We start from the raw sequence: 23,921 nt of genomic DNA, 5'->3' as shown, positions 1-23,921 counted from the left end.
GGGGCAATTATAGGGATCAGACTGCATTTCTGTGATCCCACTAGGCCTTGGAACTTGTACGGAACAATCCAATACAGGTGGCTCCATCATGAGGAAGTTTTCAAAATGACATAAGCACTTGCAGAGAAAAAAAAAAAAGACCCCATTATCTAACTTGCAGTGAACTGCTGTATGAATATCGGCTCATAAGATGTGCCTTCTATTTTTCCATGCTGATTCTCTTTACCAAAACTATACTGATGAGGTTGAAGTGGGCTGTGATATCTTGCTAAGGCTTTTTTACAGATTTGAAAAGTTCCTAGCATTCTGCCAGTTCAGAGAAAATATCCATGTGAGGATCTGCAGTATGCCTTACTCATGGAGCACTAGCTAAATGTTTCTGTACAGCTTCTGATTGCCTTTCTTAACCATGAGTCCAGTGAAACACGGCTATTTACAAGGTGACTGAAGGGCTGCTGTTATTGGTTTTAAAATATTGTAGAAGGGTATACTTAACTCACTTCTCATCTACCCCCAAATTGCATTTCTTGCCATTTTGGCCCTTTTGCAGAGGAATATATCCCAATTTGGTAAATGATCTCAGTTTTATGACTAAAGTTGAGCTGAGGAAAAAAATAAATTTTTCTCCAGGTCAAACATGCCTCCATATCTTTGCATAAAGGAAAAAATTCATTGTACTAAATGTACACCACTTTTATGCCACTTCTCATTTCAGCTGAGAAAAATCCCAGTAAAACACACTCATTCTGAACCTTAGCTAACACATTTTCTGTTCTGTAAGCAACCAAAGCATCTATTTCTCACTTAAGTCAGCAAATAATGATTGAATGCATTTCTAAAGAAGGTGCCTCATTTTAGCCAGAAGCTAAAGGAATGATTTGAGATATTGTTCTCAGGCCTGTGTTACACACAAGGTCAGATAAGAAATTTTACCTCTAGGTTTTACAAATTGCAGTTAAAAATTGATAGCAATAGTGAAAGTTTATTTTCAAGAACTTGAGGTTTAACTGAAAAATCTATGCAAAGCAAGGTGGTTTCACACATGCATAGATCAAAAAAAATAAGGTTTTGACTGATTTCCATGGTGGAAATAGGAATTTTTTTCAATCTATGCTTCAAGTAGTAATTGAAAACTAGAACTGTCGTGTAGATTTTGTTAGTTTTTTGTGGTGTCATGATGGTATTTGAGATGGGTTATGATGAATATGATTGCCCAGAGTATCACTGAATGGTAAGCTATGTGTTATATTATACATGCTCTAACCTCTCATTGCATCTTTGCATAGCTGTCCAACTCCAGGATGTGATGGTAGCGGTCATGTAACAGGAAACTATGCCTCACACCGCAGGTAAGAAACAACAGGAAATCCAAAGCAGGAAATAGAGCTACTTTTTTCAGCTGTCATTTAACCTTTTCTATACTAACCAGGGATAAGTATTCAAAAGTAATTTGCAGAAAATAATCCATACATAAAAGTGTCTGGTTTTTCCTGTTTTATATTTTGTAGAAGGTCTGGACTCAGTAGTCTGATGGATTTAGGCAGCATATGCTTATTACTCAAGCTGCATGACTTAGCAGAGACCTGTAGATAAGACATTTAGTAAAGTCTGCATTCCCCTAAGTGAACGAGCACTCTCTATACAGATGAGGTGTTGAATGGGATTTTAAATAAGGTTTCTGTAGATATATCTGCAAGTGGTTTTGAAATTCATAGAACTGCCAACACATTCTGTAGCTGCCAATTATTTCCTTCAGAATAGCCTACTGTCTACCTGGGGGTTGAAACAATAATTTCTTCTGTTTCCTTTCGAGAACAAGATGGAAGCAGCCACATGGACCGGACGCTCGACCTGCTCTTTATGTAGAAAGGGCTCTGCATAACACTGTATTGCCATGCAATGCTTTGCAGGGACTTAGAAAACTAGCCCTAACCATATATTTTTCCAGTAATTCAAGACTTCGAGTCTGGCATGGGTTGTTCCTCCTTTGTCAACAGCAAATATTTGAGGGTCTGTTTTCTTCCCATTTTAAGTCACAGATTTTATAAAGATTGTTGTTTTAAGAAAAATATATATATATTCTGTTTCAGTGAAACTTTCTATGCTGTATTTTTCAGTGTTTCTGGGTGCCCATTAGCTGACAAGACATTGAAATCCCTTATGGCTGCTAACTCTCAGGAGCTTAAGTAAGTATTACTAGTAATAAAAATGTAATTCTTACTTATCTTTGATCAACATGTTTCCCACATTAATTGAGTTGTTCATTTGAATTACTCTGAGCAATGAAGTATGAAATATTTCAGTGAAATTCACTTATTAGAACAGAGTTTATTTCTCTCAATTTGCCTTTCTTCTTTTTGGTATCCCTTCATTTTCATGAATTAGCCAGGACATGGAGAAAAATATTGTAAACACAAAGAGAGGCTTCTCTGACAGTATTTCCCATTCAGAAAGAAAGAGGAAATATTTAAAACATACTACTGATCAGAGAAGATAGAATAAATCTAAAAACTAGACCAGAACTCCTGCATATCATTTTTTATCATTCAATACATATACCAATAGTTTAATGTCACTGAAGCACACATCAAGTCACATGATTTTGTGCTGGCATAATTTTCACCATGAAATGTCACTTACAAAAGGACTGTGCGGGTTCTGCTATATAGACAGATGTATAGGGACATATGAATATTTCAAAAATCTGTAGTCAAGAGAGGCACTGGCAACCAGTCATCTAGTTATTGAATTGCCTTTGTCAATAAGGACGTGGGGAAGAGGAAAGGATAATTAGAGTTCTTTCATAGCTTTCTCTCTGCATCTTGTAAATTGGATCCTGTAATAGATGGCTTGGAAATCTCATGGATGCATGTAAAAAGAGAAGAATCTTGTGACTGTCCTTTCTGTCCTTTAGGTTCATCCCCAATCCAGATAGAAGAAAATAAAGTCCAACTATGTCACAGTTATGCTGTTAAAATGATATTTATGGCTGTACTGACTACACATAGGTTTGACTCAGTGTTTAGTCACAAGTTAGCTTACCTAGATCAAATGCTAATGGTCTCATGCTCTAGTCCAATAACATGAATTACAAAAAAAAAGTGAACTGATGGTAGCTTTGGAGGTGAACCTGCTACAGATGCATCAAAATGAGGGCCACTTCTATGGGCAACTGCTTGAAGCAGTTCTGAAATTTATTAGGCAAACTGACACATTGGCACAGTACTTCATTGAATCTCAAATGTATAAAATTTAGTTTTAGTCTCTTTTTAAAAGAGCAGCACAAGAAGCAGGGAACTGACTTGTGAAAATGCTGACAAATTTGAAATCATTTGCTGAGTCATATATATTTGTCCCTGCTTTTTCTGGCTTTCTGCCATACATAGACACTCACACAAATATTTTGAATAGTTGCTCTTCATGCAGCCCCTCCCCCCCCATATTCATGTGTGAATAAAGAAATTTGCATACCAATATGGTTATTTTTCCACTAAAGCTTCTAGAGTTTTGGTCATGCCATAAGGAAAGAGGAGCAACAGCATATGACTTAAATGACAAACTGCACATTGTACGCCATGTATAATAAGTGAGTTGTGAAAGACAAAGTCAAAGTTCATGAACATTTCACAGACAGAAATATGTTGCATAATGCACTTAGCATTTAATTTCAATTAGCTAGAAAAGAGCAAAAATCAAAATCTGTTCACAGACGATTTGCAAAAGGGAAAAGGGTGAAATAAAATTATTTTCCACAAATGTACCAACTTATTTTAGCTTCCTGCAAACATTATTCAGGTGAAATTTTAAACAAAATTCGGCTTTTGATAACAACTAAATGAAATCTTATGCTACTGGTATAGTATAGTGATATCAATAGTTAGTTTTAGTTCACAGAGATGAGAGCAAAGAGCATAAATGCTCATAGAATCAGGCCACCAAAGTACCCTCATGTAGTTAGGCGTGAAGATGAAAAAGCTGTGTATTTTTTCCAAATGTTATTCGTGTTTAATTTGCCAGAATCAAGATACGATTTGGCTTTAACTGTGAATCTCTAAGCCAGCAAAGATACAAGGCTTCCATGTGATCTACAGTTTGGAAATAAGGAATATCTATTCAAAAAGTGAACCTTTGAGTCAAATTCAAGAAATTTAATATCTGAGGATTCTCGCTGCACTGTGCAATATAAGATGGCTGAATTAAAATATACTAATGTTGATAATGACACATGTATTTTTAAGCTATAAAAGAGAGTTGTGATTTAGTTCACTTCTTCTCATTTCACCAAAGAGTTGCTTATCAAACCTTAAAGAAGTTTAAAAGTGTACTGTAGAAAAATATCTAATTAGAGTTCAGAAACTTTAGGAAGTAGGTAGGTAGTCCTATCCTCAGATTAGTTGCTCTAGAAGTTAAAGATCAATTACTAGAAGAGATTCTACCAGTTTGTCTCGGTAGATTCCATATACCAAGTTGATGTTATCCACATTCCATCAACAGCATGACATGTTCTAATCAGTACTTTTTTTAGTTGAGCTGCATGGGTTTGCCTTAGGTAAAGTTCCTATCCAGCCATCTCTTAGAGCTTTACAATCAGTAGAAGTATCAGAAGCAGTCCTAGCTCCTCAGCTGAGTGTTTCAATTGTATGTGAAATCGTAGTTTGTCTACCTAAAGATAGAACAACCTTGAAAAGGGGCACAAAATGGCAGGCACTCAATGCATGGTTACAAAAAATGCTGTGTGAAATCACTATGAGATTTGTTCTTAGAAAACAAACTTGATGAAGTGTAAGAGAATCTGTAATCTACACCCATTCAAGAGCTGACATCATTTAACTTAAGATTCTGAGGCCTCTGGCCCTCCAGCATAAATCTAATTTTCTTGGCTCTGCACAGTAATAACAGAGGGTAGCTCCCTAAGCTGGGACAGTTCAAACTCATCAGCCAGTTTAAAGCTGATCAAGATCCATAGCATTACTAAGTGAAAGTCAATACACTGTTGGTGTGTCTTGTATTGTGAAATTTCAAAATATTATTAAGATCTCACCTTCAAATCTTTAACACTCTTAACAATACTTTGAATTCCAACCTGGCTGTAAAGTCTAACTGCTACCCGGGGAAGCAAATGTAGATGGGGAGATTCAAAATTATCTCACTGTACTTTTATGACCATAACTCTCAGACTCATGATGTGAATATTTTCCATGAAGAGCTCTTGCTAGATTAAAATCTATGTCCAGTCTATACAGACAACTCTTCCATCTGTGATCATCTGATAAAACAAGTAGTCAAAATTAATACCCATAGTATTTGGCAGGTATTCTGGCTTTACTGGTGAGCATTCACGCATTCCAGACATCTGCCCTATCTGCCTGCTTCACATAACATTGTGCCCAATCCTTGTCCTATGCTCAGACAAGTCAGCCTTTAGCTGTACAGTCAAGCATATCTGGCACTCTGCAACCCACACCTCTACCTTTGCTGTCACTGTGAAACATACTGTTCTGCCTAAATATTTTTGTTCAGAAAACATCATCATGAAATGTTTTGAAATTGTTATTTAAAACAAACAAACAAAATAAACCGTTTTCATTTTCTTCAGCTGAAATTATTTGCCGAATTCTACTTGAATCAGTGAGTAAATTTGGTCATGTCCAAAAGAAAGACATTTTCAAACATTCAAAGATACAACTGCACACTTAGATGTGATACTACAATTATACATGTAGAAGTTTTCTGTGGCAGCGTACCAACAACCTGATCAAATCACCCATCTTCTCATCTCAGGAAAGTTTTAGTAACAGCTGAGATCCATAAGAGATTCCTTAATGGTTCAGTCAAGATTGGTTGGCACAAATCCTGTAATTCTGAAACTCTGTAAAAATCATAGCATTTAAAAGGCCTTTAGGGATGGTTAACATAACAACTTGGTGCTGTAGAACACAGAAATGTGGAAATGGCTGACACAACTTTTAAAAGTAAATATTTTGCTTATGCTCCTTTCTGTGTAGAGGCATGTTTCCCTAATAAAAACACACATACACAAATTCAATGACAAAATGACAACAAATGACAAAAAAAAAAAAAAATTAGTCTGAAAGACTGCTTCTCCAGCAGAAGGTGATATCAGGAAGGTCCTGCTCCCAAACCCACAGAAGTCAGTGGAAAGACCTACGGACTCCAGCAGACTTTGGGAGCGTACTTTTCATGTACTAATAGTTGCAGCACAGCCTACTGTCGCAGACCACCAGCAATGATACGTTAACAGGCAAATTGTTTCTTTTCATTGTATGGATATTTAGTACTAAACATTCATTCTAGAAAGGCTTCGATTTGTTGCACACACATACACACAAAACCCCTTAACTATGAGACATAAACATAATCCAATTGCCTAGCTGAATATCCAGCTGAATCTAGTGTTAAACAGATAGATATCCTGTTGTATAATTACAGTGCTGGGAATATACAAACTACTAAATTCAAATTCTGGCTATCACACTAACTCTATGAATGTCCAAAAGTAAAACTGTTTCTCTGCTTCTGTTTTTCCTTCTGTAAATACTGGCAAAGAGCTTATTTATAAAATATCAGAAGGATAACGAACAAATACATAGCAGTAAATTTACAAATAGATCTATATCAACCTGCTTTTTGTTTGTTTGTTTGTTTGGCTCTGTACAAGGAAAAATGTTTGGTGCAAACAGTGTTATGAATTGCTTAAATCCACATATCATATGCAATACATTTAACATTCCTTACTAAAATTCAATTATAAAAGAAAAACATGAAAGTATTTTGTGTGTTTAAAAAATAAAAGCAAGAACTAGCTTTAATTATTCAAATAAATCTATGTCGCGGAAGCTTTCTTCTACCCTAGCCAAAAAGCACCAAATGCATGTTACTTACTGCTATCTTTGAAGTTGTGTAAGCTCCCTGTATTATTCTATAGGTGCCCGACACCTGGTTGTGATGGCTCTGGACACGTGACCGGGAACTATGCATCACACAGAAGGTAGGGACTGTCCCATGATTTGAGACTGCAGCACTCAGGGTTATTGGCGAGCAGCAGCCTAAAGAGGTGGATTTTGTTCTGTGTGCTTCTTGCAGCTTATCTGGTTGTCCCCGTGCCAGGAAAGGTGGTATCAAAGTGACTCCTACCAAGGATGAAAAAGAAGACCCTGAACTTAAGTGAGTACAAATGTGTAAGTCAGCCAGTTGTGAAGGGGAAAAGTATAGTAAGAGCTGAGGGTGTGAAACATCACAGGAAATACCCAAGACACCTGAGAATATGCACAATAGCTGAAGCCAAACCAACTGCTTCAGCTTCTAGTGAAGCTGATCAAGTCCATCACTTCGGAGCTTGAACAGTGAGGAAGGCTTGTTGTATTTTCTTGTGTTATTCCTGTCGGTTTAAATAGATAGAATTTCACTTCAAGTGAAAACTGAAAATTCAGTGGATATTTACTGCATTCCTTACTTGAATGCAAGTTCCATTAAAATCAGTAATAACTGCCAGAATATAGATGTGAAGATTTAGTTTCACTCAGTATTGTTCTTACAGCTTGCTAATGATATATGAGAGACTGCGTAACACTGAAAGAGAAACTCAAAGAAAAAAAAATGCTAAACCTTTTCTCCTTTCTTTGCCAATGCTTTCAAGAAGCAATACAAGTCTTCCAGTAATATGGATCAGAATAAGTTTGAACGCAGCCTCCACTTCATGTCAAAAACATAGAGAAGAGAGAATGCTGATGTTTCATATACTTATAGATTGTGATTTATAGCCTATGATGGAATTTCAGTTTTCTTTTCTGGTAAAATATCATCTAAATGAATGCTTCCGTTTCTTAGGCTGCACAGCTTCATTTTACATTGCCTAATCTTAAAATTAGGTGAACCTTCATAACTCAGCTTGACATGATTTGGATGCTCAAATATAGTGCACCTCTGGGGATCGAGTGTTAATATACTGATGCAAAGTGACATAGGTAGCTGAACATATTTTCTCAGACTTCCTTGAGACTGCTTTCACCAGATGTCTCTAGTAAAAACCAGGGTTCTTTTGCTGTGTTTCTGTAGATGTCCAGTGATAGGCTGTGATGGCCAAGGTCACATATCAGGTAAATACACTTCTCATCGCACTGCTTCTGGTTGTCCTTTGGCTGCCAAGAGACAGAAGGAGAGTCCTGTCAATGGGTCTTCACTATCCTGGAAACTGAACAAACAAGAGCTGCCACACTGTCCTTTGCCAGGCTGCAACGGGCTGGGTCATGTTAATAATGTTTTTGTCACCCACAGAAGGTATAACTTTGTGTTTTCTTTTTCCTTTTTCCTTAACATTCCACTGTTGAATTGGCAACAAATGAGGTTATAGTCTGAATAAATTGTGCGGAAGTCATTTAAATAACAAGATAGTTTATATTGCAACTGAAGTAATATGGATCAGAACTTGATCCATAGCTTGCGAGAGTTGGGATCAACTTTTAACTCTTATTTTATGTTCCCCTTGCAATATGACTTCCCAAGGTCTTTTCTTCAGATTAACAGTTTCTATGTGATTTAAAATTTAATAAGAGTTCTGTCCTAGGCAAATATGGAGTTGGATCTGTGTATCTTTTATAGAAAATTCAAATATCATTGAAATGTCAACAAAAGGGATTAAGCAAGAGCAATGGCTGCATTTATTTCATCTTTTTACTAGTGGCAAACCTGTTTTCATAAACTTCATATTTAAATAGCTAGAACTACACAAAAAATTAAACACATAGAACTCATATGGATTACACAAGTTTGCAGTTACAATTTTACAAACAAAACTGTCCTTATGAAGTGGGAATCACATATATATCCAGTGACCAATAAATATCAGATTTTTATTTATTAGGGTAAAAACATTAATATCATTTGAATGTGTTCAATCAATATTACTCAAAGAATCTGTCTATAGAATCAGAAATATTACCTTGTAAACTTTGGTCTTCTGTGTCTAGTGGGAATTAAATGTCTGTTTTACACCTCCTTTTCCTTCTTTCTAACGTTCTGAATCAAGTTCTCTAATACAAGAATATCCAAGATGACCTGAGCAAATTCAGTCAGAGGAAGTTCAGCATGATTCAGCAAAATTGTGTGTTAAAATTTCATAGCCTGTGAAATTGGTTGCTCAAAGGTTCCCCCAGCAAGCTCCAATGCCAATGTCTCATCTATATGGTGGATGTAGTGGAATCTGACCATGCTGGGAATGCTAAGGGATAAATTCATTAAAGAGCTGTGAACTGCTTATATGCAAATTTACCTGTAACAGAAAAGAAACCTCCAAAGCAGTGGGTTTATCCATTGTTATCTTAAATTTATGAGCGGTATCCCAGGTAAGGTGTTTACATTACGACACTTCAGTAAGTTGGGGCTAATTAACTCCCATGATAGCTTCAAACCAATAACATAAAAAAGTCAGTTAGCTGGCTGCAACTCATACTCATGGATGACTCCTGTCCTATTTAAGGCTGGATCACTCTCGAGATCATATAACTAGTATAGTTTTATGATGTTAGATCATTTCTTAACACACTTGAAACCAACAAATCTCCCAGTGACTTTGAGACATTCTTCCAGTTACTCATCAGCTCTGGGCAGAGATCCAGACTGATATTCTAGAACTGGAAAACTAGCACGTTTAGCTAAGCAGGCAGGAAGCAAACTTAAACCTTCCAAAGTTTTTACTTATTTATTGACTTATTTATTTTCTTTGTAGAAACACCATGTCAAATAGGATTTTTATTCCACCAAATAATAATAATAATAAAATAAAAATAAATAAAAATAAAATAAAAATACTACTAGGAAAAGTTTTTCCTTCATTCCTTACTTGGTTGCATCTAAATACAAAGCCTTGTGCCAGTTCTTCAGCATGTGGTATTTCTTCTTTGTTATTTTTAAGACAGTGCAATTCATCTTAGCCCTTTAGTAGGCAATAAAAATTGTCTCAGATAATTACTAGCTGATGAAATTGTAAGCACTGAAATAGCAAAATATAATTTAATGGGAACAGTGGTTAAAAAGCAAACTGATTATATAATAGAGCCATTCAAAAAAGCTATTACAGTCTATAGGGTATACCCAGAGTTATTATTGTATTGATCATTACTACGTATCAACAAAATAATGCAATAGTTGTGTGCTGTGGAAATCAACCCATTAACGAATTTTTTTTTTTAAGAATGGTAAACTTGCCATTTTAAAGGACCATCTGCCACTCTCCTCTGAAGCATAATCACTCAATAAAAACAATAGAGTTTTTATTTGTTTATAAGTGATGTAACTTCAAGAATTCTGTAAATGCATCTTCACATAACTTTATAATACCTCCCAGTTCTCTTTTGATTATTCTGAAATATGCTTAAATGTTGTTTACTTCTTGGTTGAGATTTCTATTCCAATTTTCAGGCTGGAATATGCAGTTAAATAGCTCTTTATGAGTTATGTCATTCCCTGAAGCTATGATATAATGGAGATACTGATGTGACCTTAGATACAGAGGTCTGTCCAAGTGCACGATAATATTGCCTGAAAGTATTGCTGCCATTTTCAAGTGGGTGCTAATGTTTTTTTTCCTATCTGTTTCAGCCTATCTGGTTGTCCTCTGAATGCACAAGCCATAAAAAAGGGCAAAATTTCAGAAGAGTTAATGACTATCAAGCTTAAAGCAAGTGGTGGTAAGGAGATCTGTAAAAGACAATGACATTTATTCAGATAGAAGGGCCTGGACTCCCATTTATACTTAGGCTCCTTGATGCCATTCTGGCATTAATTCTCACTTCTTTCAGTTGTCTCTAGCAATAACTAAACTTGAATAACAAAATTCTTTTCATGAGAGATTATAAAATTCATCTCATTTACAGCATGGTAATTCAGCATTTGGGAGTGTGATCTCTTTTTATCTCAGAACATTTTTTTTTTAATTTGGAGATGCTTTTACTATTGTAATTAGTAATAAATTATTAGTTACAGGTCAGAAGAGCTAGCTGACATTGGCTAGTCATGAGACTAAAGCAGAAGAGAGAAAAATTTCATGCAGAAATTGACTCCTCTTCTTAACTTGAATACTGCATGGTTCTGTGCAGTGCTTTGAAAATTTTGCTAACCCATATAGTAAAAGTAAAGGAACAACTACCAAATAGATATAAGGGGAAATGTGTAGGAGTTTGCTTTCTTATACAACATGCTTTAGAAAGCTGGGCATTGAGCCAGGATGAAAGAAACTTGCCTTTATGCTTCTAATAGCTGAGCAAAACAGTTGTGTTACATTGGGCAAATGATTTTGCTTCCATGTGCATATCTGTCCACATTATCTGTGGGGGAGGAATTGCTACTGACAGATTTCCCAAGTTGGTTCCCTAACAGACTCAGTTCAGGGCTGTAGATTTTAAAGCAGAAACAGTCGTGGTACTTTTTCAAGGCAGAGTTGGTTTCAGAATGATAGAGAGCAGAAAGTCGGGCATGTATTGCCAGCAGACAGCTGCTCAGTATTTTTCAGAACAAGACTTTAACTAAAGATCCGAAGATATTTTTCTTCCCTACCTAATTTGTGGGGATGTAAGTGTCCTCCCTTCTTCTTCTTCTTCTTTTTTTTTTCTATAATGTTTTTCAGCTTTTGGTGTCATTCACATTTCACACACACCTAAAGCTGTGATTCTAGAAACTATTCCACATAGAGTTTTGCCCCCACAGATTTTCCTGAAAGATCAGAAGCACGTAAGGATGAGCTTATTAAAGTCAGCAGTTATACTATTGGAGATGTTACCCTAGAGTTTTCCCTGCAGATGAAGACTTGCTTTTACATTGCTTTTAAAACTAAAAAAAAAAAAAAAAAATTGTAAGTGCTCCCTCATATTTTATTATGTACTTTCCTCTTCCCTAGTATTTCTAGAAGTTTTTCCTTTCTCTGGCTAGTTTGTGGTTGCACATTAAGCTGGAAAAAAGAACTATGAAATACAAAAACTCAGCAATAATTTTGCCATAGATGTTTCAGCTCATATAAATGTTTTACAGCTAGAAAACAACTTTGACAGTAAATGCAAAGTAAGAAGCAAATTAGAGATCAATCATTTGATCAAAAGCCTGTTATCTTCCTCTTGCTCAGTAACAGATAGTGCTGTTTGTTACTCATACATCCATTTAGATGTGAACACCTTAAATCTGATATTGGTGTTTTCATACAGGTATTGAGAGTGATGAAGAAATCAGACATTTGGATGAAGAAATAAAAGAACTGAATGAATCCAATCTCAAAATTGAAGCTGACATGATGAAACTTCAAACCCAGGTATGACATCAAAGCCAAAGTTTTAGTTTTTCTTATGCTATGGTTAAAAGCAATAAATAAATGTTAAGTAAATTGTAAATTTCAGTGTAGGTATTTTTTCTGCACATGCTTTCCCTTCATTCTGTAGCATTTAAAAGTACAAAAATCCTGCAAGGCTATTTTGTTAAGTTTTTTTGTTTGCTTGTTTTCTGTAAATAAGTAGCAGGTTCCTGGGATTTGTTATGAAGATCTACTGAGTGATAGGTTGATGGCAGTTTAGAGCTAATCTTGGCGACCAGAGAAACCATGTTTACCAAACAAAATATTCGTTTTCCTTTGTTGACCAAACCTCTGTTAAGCTCACCACAGAGAATCCCATGACTGCTGTAAGAACACGGGCTAGGGAAGGCAGTGCCCTTTAGGAGTGCACTCTGACTCTTACTGCGTGTTGGTTTTGTTCTTTTGTACTTAAGGAAATCTCCCTAGCACAGTTCACTCACTGACAGTTACTCAAAAAATTTGAATTTTGCCTCCAGGCAACAACTGGTAAAGAACAGATGCCTCTTGCTAACTGGTAGAGCAGATTAGTTTGATGGGGAGCTGTGGAAAAGTCATTTACTGTCATTCTTTTGTAAACTGACAAGACGGCATTAGCCTCCAAGTGCTGAATGTGGTTCGACAGAGAATGTTCGTCCAGAGAGACCTCCGCATGCACTTGGGGGTTCACCTGGTTAAATCAGGTTGAAGCAAGAGCAAAACCTTGCTCAATATTTTAGGAACAATAAGATTTGAAGAGAATAATTGCTAAATAAGAACAGATCTGGTAACAGAATGTAAGTCTAAACTGATCCAGAACAGAGTGTAACCACACCCCTCTGTATTTGCAGAATGTTCTCAGTGCTGATTCATGCTGTTTTTATAATATCCAGAGCGTGTATAGTCTAAACATGGGTGAAGTTTATGCCACCTGCACTGAATTTAAATACACACTGTCTTCACGCTGAAAAGGTCGCAGGAATATCCATCCTGAACTGAATAGCAGAGTCTCTGGACACTGTTTTCAGTTCTGTTTGCACAGAGATGGTCTAATTTATGCAGCCAGCTTTCTCCTCTGAATTACTGAAGATTGAAGACAGTCTGACCAGCAAAGCCTGAACTACATCTGAAGCAATGTGTTTGCTACATGGCTTTGCTCTATCCCCTTTTAATCTCCCCAGGTCTGGAGTTAGGCTGCCGGGAGCACGCTCCAGAGGACAGGCCTCGGGGGTGCATGCAGGCAAACTGAGTTCCTCTCCCTGAGGGCAGCCTGGGTGTGTGACAAAGGAGACTAAACTGACCACAAGAAGAGATTTAAGCAGTGCAGAGAGGTGTCATCCTATTGAGGACAGAGTGGGCCTTACACTTGCAGATGTGCTGTAGCTCTGTGCCTTGCAGGGCCATGGGCAGCCATTGCAGAGGCCGCAGGGGGTGAAGCACAAGGCCCTGCCATTGTGGCCTTCAGTTTTTCAGCACAGCTTTTGACATATAAACCTTCACAGCTCAGTATGTGCCCTCAGCTCTCACGCAGAAATTATACCATTTCTCTACCTCAGGTACTTTTCATGCTGATTTTATAAACCTGGTGTTTCCATTCTGTTCCTCAGAGATCTCAGCAATCACATACTCAGCCTCTCAATTTCCTTCCCACTTGTTTTTTCTCCTATTGATTCCATCCCTCTTGTTAACCCAGGCAGCTCACAGCTCTACCCTCCACCTAGCAGTGAGGTAGGGAGGTAGCACAACAGCTAAAAGCTGTGTCGTGGCCATTGTGGCCAACGAGCAGGGGATGATTTAAGAGCAAGACAGCAATGCAAACATCAGCCTCCTTCCTTCCACCAACCCTGAGGCCACACTGTCCATCCCAGCGTGTCCCCTTTCTCCTTTGAGCTCATTTCCCTGCTCAAAGTGCTATCCAGTGCCTCATTGACACAGGGTTCCTGTGTGAACCCACAATAAAGTCTGTTGATTCAGAGTGAACACAAACTCCGCCTTGCTGTGATTGCTCTACAGAGAAGTTATATCCGTCCTTTAAAAAGCGCCCGAGTTTCAGACCCACAGTGGTCCCTCTCATGACAATATGACTGCCAGTTTGAGCTCAGCACTGCCAGAGTCCTGTTTGTGTGATTGTATATGTCTGTGTTTTGTAGATCACATCTATGGAGACCAACCTGAAAACAATAGAAGAAGAGAACAAACTCATAGAGCAGAACAACGAGAGCCTGTTGAAGGAGCTAGCTGGCTTAAGCCAAGCCCTCATCTCCAGCCTTGCTGACATTCAGCTTCCACAGATGGTAAGACCACAGCCAGTGGCTTCACACCTTCTTTGAGATTGTTTTGCCAGCACCTGAAGCAGATGAGCAAGCTCAGGGGCCGGTGGGAGCACTGTAGCTGCATTAACAGAGCTCTGCTTAGCCTAATTTACTCTGCAGAGATGCTGGATCTTGGACTCTGCTTGCTAACAGCCTCAGCAGCTTCCAGGACTGAGCCAACACTAGTATTTCTGCCCTGCACGAGCTTTTCCTCCATCCCTCCCTAGCTCGGTGTCCCCTGCTCAAGGTGTGAAAATTTCACACTGAGAATCTGTATTTACTCTTAGGTCAGAATTTTGACTGGTTTCACTGAACTCAGTGCTGTGATCCTTTTAGGGCTAACAGAGCTCTGCCTCTGAAAAACTCCATATTTTATATGTCATCCAAACACAGGCCAAATCTACCAAGGTAGTTAGGTCTCCAGAATTACAGTCCCCTTTCCCAGTCTCAACAAGGGCACTGGGAAATTAGGTAAAGACAGTTACAGAGATAAGGTCTCAGTGGAAAAGCAGTTTGTACTGAAGATAATATCTCAGAGCCTTTTCTTGCCTGGAATGTGCATAGATGCCCCAATGCACGAAAATCCCTCAATTATCTTGGATTACTAATGTGTTTATGACTTCTACCCAGTTGCCATGTCAATGCTTTTCTATGCTTTGGAGTTGGGTGTTTGTGTTCCTTTGGCCTTCATTTTATCTCCTACAATTATACTCTGTTTTGTCTTCATTTAGGGGCCAATCAGTGAGCAGAATTTCGAAGCATATGTAAATACACTCACAGACATGTACAGCAATCTGGAACGGGACTATTCCCCCGAATGCAAAGCTCTGCTGGAAAGTATCAAACAGGCAGTGAAGGGCATCCATGTGTAGGATGTGAAAGCTGCTGGGCAACAGAAATTACTTAACAGCAGTAAACTCCAGATGGATCAGTTAGGAGTTCATGTACTGCTAAGGGGTGTAGGTTGCCATGCTGCATTTCCAATTGCAACATTGCACTAATTTTTTCCCAGCTGACATAAAAAAAGAATAAAAACACAACAGACTATTTGTATTAACAGCAATGCACTCTGTTAGTATATTATATTTATTTCAGTACAATTCCTTTTTTTTCTTCTTTTGCACTCAGTTTTTGTAAAGTGAATGTAAAAAGTGTGTGTGACTATTTTTTATATTTTTTATTTATTTCTAATCAAAGAGTTGTTTTTTTTATCTTTTAACAGCATTTTTGCGGCCTGCCATATTTTTACAAATGTGTTTATTAATTTATTTTCCAATGGGATTTTAAATAGACTGAAAGTTATACTGTAAATTAAATAACTTGCTGGGTTTGTACAGGAAGAAAAAAAGCTATGAGAGTAACAAATGATGGAACTGTGGTTCTAGTTTTATTTTCCTCACATCCTGCTTTTTTATAATGGCTTTTTATCAAAAATGGGTTTGCAGTAACATGAGATGAGAAGATGCATGGACTGAGAAGATAAATGGTGCCCACTAGTGGGGAACTCGGGCTCTTAAAAGCACAGAATGCTGGAAAACAGTGTGTTAAAGAATACGTTAGCAATAATGAAATATAGCAATCAGCAAAGCACTTGACTTGGCTGTGTGATTTAGCCTATGCGAATGATATTTAAAATGTTTCAAGAGAACTTCAGATTTATTTTACCACTGCAGTTTTTTTCAGAGTTAGCTTACAGAGGGAAATGACAATTATCTCTAAACAAGAACGATGATTTGGTAGGCTGGTACTCTTTTAGTACGATGCATTGAGATTTTAACCAAGTGACCAGTATTGCTATGGATTTGGAACTGAAAAATGCAAACACATTCCAAGCTGAAGATTTTGTACATAACGAATCAAACACATCTCCCCTGAAATGGCATTCAATACTGGTTTGATCTTAACAGCAGTGAAGAAGGCAGCAGTCTGGAGAGGAAAATTACTCCAGCGCAGTGGTGTTGCCCTTCTCATTGAACGAACGGTAGCAGCACGGTGATTGGTTTCTCCCATCCTTATTCACCAAGACTAGTCTGATACTGGGTTGGTTGCCAGTCTTTCAGTAGGGTACCAGGCGCTACAGGACGCGCAGGCACAGGAGATGGGGACGCGCACCTGTTCAGAGCCGCTCATGCATGCCCCCCTCGCTGGTTAGCCTGCGCTTGGAGTTTCTGAATCCGTCAGAAATTAGCGGTTGCTATAACCGAGGCAATGTCTATTTCAGGGATTGTAAGTAATTAAGCATTGTTTCAGAAGTTTTTTTTATATTTATTTTTTTTAATAAAAAGGTATAAACAACCAGCTAAACTGCCTTTTTTGTATGCACACACACCTCATGTGCATATGTGCCTCAGTGTAAATGTATACATGGATCTAGCGTGCGTTTAATTTTTCCGTGCTATAATGAAAGTGTTTATTTTTATTAGCCTCATTTATATTTAGATTGAATATGATGGCATTCACAGGCTTGACATATACAATTATATTATTACTGTTCCTGCACAAAAGAGCTATTCAAAAGTGATTAAACTCTCATGCACTGTGGTCACTGTTCTGCATTAGGTGGAGCTTGCTTTTTTGTTTGAGAGTTGATTCAGCTCTCCAATCCTAGTTTAGACAGGGGGAAATGTATGTTCTTAGGAGCTGTGTTTATTTTTAAATCAGTTTTTCAAAAGCTACCATACGTGCTGTCTAATATAAATAGGAAGACACCAAACAAAAATTTGCTATTAAAGTTATTGTACTCGCTGGAAAAAAAAATAAATCAAAAAGCGAACATTTGTTATACTTGTTAAATGCATACAAAATGAGTTCACTCATTACAAAGACTAAAATTTAATTTACTAAATATTTTAACAAATTTGTTATATATTTTATTTAAGTAAAAAAAATCTCTTACCTATGTATTTATTATTATGATTTACTCTGGCTTCAGGTTAATTTATCTGTGTTTGGTTGTTTGCTCAGGATGTTCTGTGAAGTATGTTTGTATTTATTTGCCTCCCTTGTACTTGATGTGTTTTGTAATGTGCACTGATTTTTTTTCTTTTCATTCTTCTTTTGTTGTGTTTAAATGCATTTATGAGCTACACTGTAAATTAGATCTTTTGTAAAGAGCAATGATGTATGCATTTTTTAATTTGGAGTAGTTTGTATACTGTTTCTTCATACAATTAATATTTCTTACATCAAAGCAACAAAATTGTGTTCTGTGCTGTACATTTGGTGTATGGTAGGAAATAAAATTGATAATGAAACATTGCAGCAAGTTTGTTGGTTATTTTAGCCTCTAGATGCAGACTTGTATTACACATTCTTAACTGCACCTGGCACTGTACAATGTGTCAGATGTTTTACTTGCTTTGTGTACAAAACGTGTCATCCCTGTAAGTAAATTTCTGGTATAAATAATTTAATTAATGTTTTACTTTGACAATTTGAAATAAGGAGGAGAAGAGAGGAACTGCTTAAGAGATCCTTTTCATTTTTGAAGGAAAAAAAAAGAAAAAATGAAAAAAAAATAATCACTGCATTATTTATTGCATTCTTTTCTTGGCAGTTGTAGACATCATTTACACTGATAAAGTATGGGATTTGTGCTGACCTTTAACAGCTGCTAAATTATGTTTAAACATAAAAGCCATTGCAAAGTTTCCAGCAGTTTGGAACCACCCACTGTTCCAGTGCAATTTTCCCTGAGATTTGCAGTGTTTATACATTGCAGAAATAAAAATCTACTGCTTTTAGAAAGACGATATTTCCAGTATCGAATGGAGTTTCTTTTTTTACACTGCTAGTTGTACTGAAAACAAGCTATTTTCATTTAAGATTCATGCTGATGGCTTCAGGAACATTTCTTGTCTCAGATTCCAACTTCCCATGGATAGATCAAGAATAATTTTCTTCATAAATATGGCAAATCTAAAGCTGATAAATTAGTTGGTTGTTATGTATTTGAGTATATGGTGCTAGATAAGCCAAAATGAACTCTAGAAAAAATGATATGGTCAGCATTCAAATAGAGCAGATCAAGAATAATTATTCTGTAACTATGCCTGTAAAAGGCAGGGAAGTGCTTACTTCAGTAAAAATATGTAAATCCCATTGGTTGAATTAACTGGAATGGAATTGAAGTTCCAAATATCAAAGAGAAGAATAGTAAGTTCAGTCAAGATATGCTTGTCCTATCGGCTCTGGAGGTCTATATCCTGTCTCTTAACTGCTCATGCCAAAGATTTTTGAGACTATGCAGTGTCAAAATCAGATTCTGTTTTCCATTGCAATTATATTTCCAGTTACTAATTAAGCACCTCTTCTTTCCTGCTGGCTTATCCTATCTATCTAATTACATCATGGCTTTCCACTCAGAGACCCTTCATCCTACTCACGTTGTATCTTTTTTTTTTTTTTTTGATAAGGCTCAGATTTTCTTGATTGGAATTTGTGATCTTGCAATGATGAAAATTCAGGACAGAAGGCAGATCCTTCCTCTCTTCTTGTGCAATTTATTCTAACTTCCTTAGCATTTATCTCATAAAGTTTGCTTTATGATTTGTGCAGCTGCATTTCTTGGATGTTTCTAGGGGATCTGCAGCTGACAAAGTCCTTTGTTCATCTCGCTTGGTTTGCCATGGGATGATAGATAGATCTCCGTGTAGCTTCTGTGTAATGTAGGACAGTGACCCAGTTTCCGTACCTTTCAGTATCTCATTCTGGCTTGGTTTTCTTCTGTCTCTTTTGCTCTAGTGAGTCTTAGACAGCCAAGCTCACATATAATTTCATCAAGGATTAGCCTGATTTCCTGTCTGACTTCGTGGTACAAATTGCTTCAACTGCATTTTTGTTCATGACAAATGTTCCCACAGATATTGTCCAAGTAATTCTCAGGAATTTTCAGCTATGTGATAACACTTACTATTTAAACTGCTGTTTTTTTCCTCTGAAATTATTGCCGCATGAGATTTTTCCAAACTAGATCAGTAATCTTGGTGCCCAGTTTCAGATCTCTTTGAAGGGTCCTTGTTTTTAGAAGCTGGAGGCTCAGCTATTTTTGCCAAGCAGGGACTTTTCCAAATTCCCTTCTTCTAGCCAATCCAAATTACAGAGCATCCAAAAATTCTCAGCAGGTAACTGTACCCATCCCCAGTATTGAAGAGTAAAACATCTCTGATGTTACACCAAGCCTAATTCTAACTCTTACCAAACTCCTCTTTTAATGTCTACGCACAATGTTTTTAAAGTTCTGAAGGAAAACAAGAAGAAAAAACAAAGGACCAAATCTCATTCCTTATTTAACTGAAGATAGCATCTGTTCTAACAGTTCCCTGTCATTGTTACTGAAGTTGGAGCTGGGGCTTAAAGTCTATGGCATGCAATCTTCTTTAATTACAATCATACGTACAATTGCTGTGCACCCCCTCATTATTTCTGACACAATAAGCAAAATCTGGATTAGAAACCAGACTCCATGTTGATTTCAACTTTGTTGGAATGGAATCCATTTGATTCTTTAGAAGCGGGAAGAATTTAGTTACTTCAGGGGTGAATTGCCCAGAACTGGGAAACAATTATTTTCATCCTGATATCTGGTTAATGTATGTTAGGAAAGGTTTTAAAAAGCTTGTGAAAATCTACGGGGAAAACGTGTGTAAATCAAATTCCTTCAGAGAAAAGCACAGCACTATCTGCTCAGGTTGAAGAGCTTAGCTCTTTGCACACAAGTACTGCATGTGGGATTTCAGTGCTGACTACTGCAAGTGAAAGTCCTGTACATTCAGCAGTCCTGACGTGGAAATGGCAGCTTGGGAAACTATCCCTAGGGCTCAGCCTTTTCGGTAATATGGGCTGTATTTGATGAAATATATCTGCAACACCACACTGTATATCAAATGCCTCGATGGCAGTCATTATAAATAACTGTGATCCTATGTTTTTTTGGGACACTGAATGGTACCAGTGAAGTCATTCAAATCTACTGCATCCAGGTAAGTTCCTGTGCCCATGAGAAGTGGCTCGGCATTGTACTCTGCAGGCTCTGAACAAATCCCCACATTTGATTTAAAACTCCACTTTATCAGTACTTAGACACAGCCCATCATTTATGTTTTTCTCTTTTTATTCTTTTTCTCCTAAGGCGTTATCACAGTCTACGTTTTATTCCTATGACTGGTACATTTTTCTCTTGAATATATCTACCAGCCAGCACTGCTGCTCAGGCTGCAACTAAATTTTCAAAATGCAGAAACTGAGTTTCCAAACAACTGAAGCAAGGGCTATAAAAGCAGAAACACTTTTATTTGAGGTAATGCATCTCATATGGATTTTGTGAAAAATCAGCTGATTGCTACAAGAGTAAAATTATGATTCACTGTAAGAGGGAGCGGAGGGAAGCTCAGCTGCTCTGTGCTCTGCTTGGCAAGGACATGAAGAACAGCCCAGCCTGTCAGCAGCAGCCCATGCAAGCTCAGACGGAGAGCTGCACTTCTCGTGCCTAGTGTGGTGTCAAAGGATGTGAGCACTGCAAGTCTTACACATGAATGTAAATACTTGAGCTAGACAGGCAAGCAATGATTCTTGCTTTTGTGATCACTGTGACAGCAATACAGACAGGGCACAGAACATATGTTATAGAATCATAGAATTATTTTGAGTTAGAAGGGGCTCTTAGAAGTCTAGTCCAACTCTGCTGCAATGATCAGGGACACCTATTGCAACATCAGCTTACTCAGAGCCCCATCCACCCTGACCTTGAATGCTTCCAGGGATGGGACTTCCACCCCTCTGGGCAACCTGTTCCAGTGCCTCACCACTCTCATTGTGAAAAAATTCTTCCTTATATCCAGCCTAAATCTCCCCTCTTTTAGTTTGAACCGATGTCCCCCTTGTCCTATCACAACAGACCCTACTAAAGAGTCTGTCCCCTTCTTTCTTATAGCCCCCCTTTAGATACTGAAAGGCTGCTCTCAGGTCACCTTGGAGCCTTCCCTTCTCCAGGCTGATCAGCCCCAGCTTTCTCAGCCTGTCCTTGTAGGGGAGGTATTCCATCCCTTGAATTATTTGTATGGCCTTCCTCTGGATGCACTGCAACAGCTCCATGTTTCTGCATCCCTAAGAATCTACCAGGTGCCATGCTGCAACTCCTCTGCTCTGCGCAGAGCCACTCTGGCTTCCAAACATTAGTCTTTTCCTGTTTAGTCAAAAAAATACATAGATATATATATATATTCTTGGTCTTGCTATTGTGTCACAGCATAGAGAGAGCACAGAAGTGTAACACCGGAACTGCCAGCATGATCTCCTTCCTGGGCTGTATTACTGGTAGGACTGGTGGTGGGAAGGAATTCAGGCACTTGCTGTGAGCCTCTTCCCCACCCTGTGAGCACCCCCCACATGCAGCAGGCTGCAGTCACACTTTCCAGCATGTTCCCCTGCCCAGTCCTGGCCTTGGCCAGGCAGCCCTTCCTCTGCAAGAGGCTTAAATCTCCATTCCCCATCTTGGGAGCACTTGTGATGCCCTTTCTATACCCAGATTAGAGGACATTGTCGCAGCACGTATGAGGCCTCGCAGATAAGGTGCTGTATGAGCTCCAGCAGCATCCAAACACAACAGCGTGGCTTTTGCATCTAGCCTGTGGGATCAGAGTTTATTTCCCCAATGCAGGCAGCTTTGCACTGCCTTCCTGTTAATTAAAGTATTGATTACAATACCTCACTGTTTACACGCAAGATTTTGCATGGTCTTGGCCATTCACATGCAAATGAACTTGTAAGCCTTTCTGTGCCCTAAAATCTGCTGATGTCAGTCTTCCAATTCTAACTCCACAGTGTAGGACATGTGGCTTTCTATAGCTTAGCTTTGATGCCCCCAAGTCATATTATCTCAGTTCCAAGGTTCATTATGATAAATCTTTTGCTGGTTTTAAATCAAAAACTTTAATTGTACTGTACTTATTCAGCTTGGGTTTTGGCTCCTGAAGGCAGCAGTTTTAATTGCATCATTTGTATAGTGGCCCAATATGTTTTGGTGTGAAAAGTGCATTATCACGTTTAATTTTGTATTATTTTTCCCATATGTTTTAGTTACACTAAAACTTCAGACGAGGAGTGATGAGGCTTTGCCATTGCTCTCTCATTCTCTCCTCAGTGTTTTTTAATGAGCTACAACCACATCATTTTCTTTTGTTCTCACCGGTTGGAGTTTCAGAGAGCTGTTTATTTGTAGGGTAATTCTCGTATTTATGTAGAGCAAGGCATTAGACATTTTTATCCTCTACTTATTAACAAGCCAGATGGTACCGGCTGCTACCCACACAATTCCAATTATCAGATGGCAAACTGAAATATACGTGGGGCAAATTAGAAGATGTATATTAAAGAAGCATCATGGAGAATTGGCTTCTTGGAGATGTTGATTCACAAAGGAGTCCTAGCAATTAGGGTATGAAAGCCTACTGCTGAACATACAGCATTGGCCTGGGGCACATGTAGCCTCCAAAATTTTAATACTATCTCTCTTTGCCCTGTGGACTGAATACTTTTATTTGAAATGCAATTCAGTTCTTTCATCCTTTGGATTTTGTGCCGTCTTCAGAATAAGTTGTAGTTGGTACTACATACTTTCTACAAAGGTATTTCAGGAAGTTGTAGATGATCTGAAAATTAACATGACGTTTGTGCATCACCTCTCCTAATACACTCTCATGCACCTCAGTGATACAGGAATAGGCCTAACTCTGAAATACAGTATCCTGTGAAGTATTGTTATTTCAGGTCTCAAATTGACACAGAAATTACAATTTACACATGGAAGTTTTGCGTAAGGACAACCTTCAGCTTCAGATTTAAAAGGAGGTCTGGTCATGCTTATTATGTTTGATTTCGTGGTCTTCCAAAAATACCTTTAGTAAATGCAGAACTTAGAACAAGTCTTTACACAGCGTGAATCGCTACACCAGTGACACATGCTAATAACAAAGAATGAATGGCTTAATGAAAGGTTTTATGATGTCCAGGAGCCTCTCTAGGAAATATCTATTACTTTTACCCACCGATTCAAGCTGAAAGCACTAACCCAGACTGAACTGTGGAGAAATTGGTGTCTGCAGGTCAGACCAGCTAAAGGAAAAAGTTACTTAAGCTGATGTAATGTCTTTCTTCAAGTCCTTCCTTGCTCATATGAGATACTTTGTGGCAAATCATTGATGGCCTATGTAAGTGGATTTTACAAAAGTTATAATTTGAAGCATTTTGGATTGTGTCTGCTTCCTGTTTATAGTATCCAA

The 23,921-nt window shown here is 37.9% G+C and overlaps 1 protein-coding gene across 1 annotated transcript in view; it reads left to right on the top strand.

Annotated features, from left to right (window-relative positions):
* Positions 1 to 17,899, top strand: part of ST18 (ST18, C2H2C-type zinc finger) — a 66,989-nt gene extending 49,090 nt beyond the window's left edge. The window contains exons 11-19 of the mRNA XM_021387978.1: positions 1,287 to 1,349; positions 2,118 to 2,186; positions 6,947 to 7,009; positions 7,105 to 7,185; positions 8,077 to 8,298; positions 10,618 to 10,706; positions 12,213 to 12,316; positions 14,482 to 14,625; positions 15,375 to 17,899. Coding sequence (XP_021243653.1) covers positions 1,287 to 1,349; positions 2,118 to 2,186; positions 6,947 to 7,009; positions 7,105 to 7,185; positions 8,077 to 8,298; positions 10,618 to 10,706; positions 12,213 to 12,316; positions 14,482 to 14,625; positions 15,375 to 15,515 — 976 coding nt within the window. The 3' untranslated portion in view covers positions 15,516 to 17,899. The remainder of the gene's footprint in view (positions 1 to 1,286; positions 1,350 to 2,117; positions 2,187 to 6,946; positions 7,010 to 7,104; positions 7,186 to 8,076; positions 8,299 to 10,617; positions 10,707 to 12,212; positions 12,317 to 14,481; positions 14,626 to 15,374) is intronic.

This window comes from Numida meleagris, chromosome 2 (genome assembly GCF_002078875.1).
Source record: "Numida meleagris isolate 19003 breed g44 Domestic line chromosome 2, NumMel1.0, whole genome shotgun sequence".
Classification (NCBI taxonomy): domain Eukaryota; kingdom Metazoa; phylum Chordata; class Aves; order Galliformes; family Numididae; genus Numida; species Numida meleagris.
This window is presented reverse-complemented; position numbering and strand designations above follow the sequence as displayed.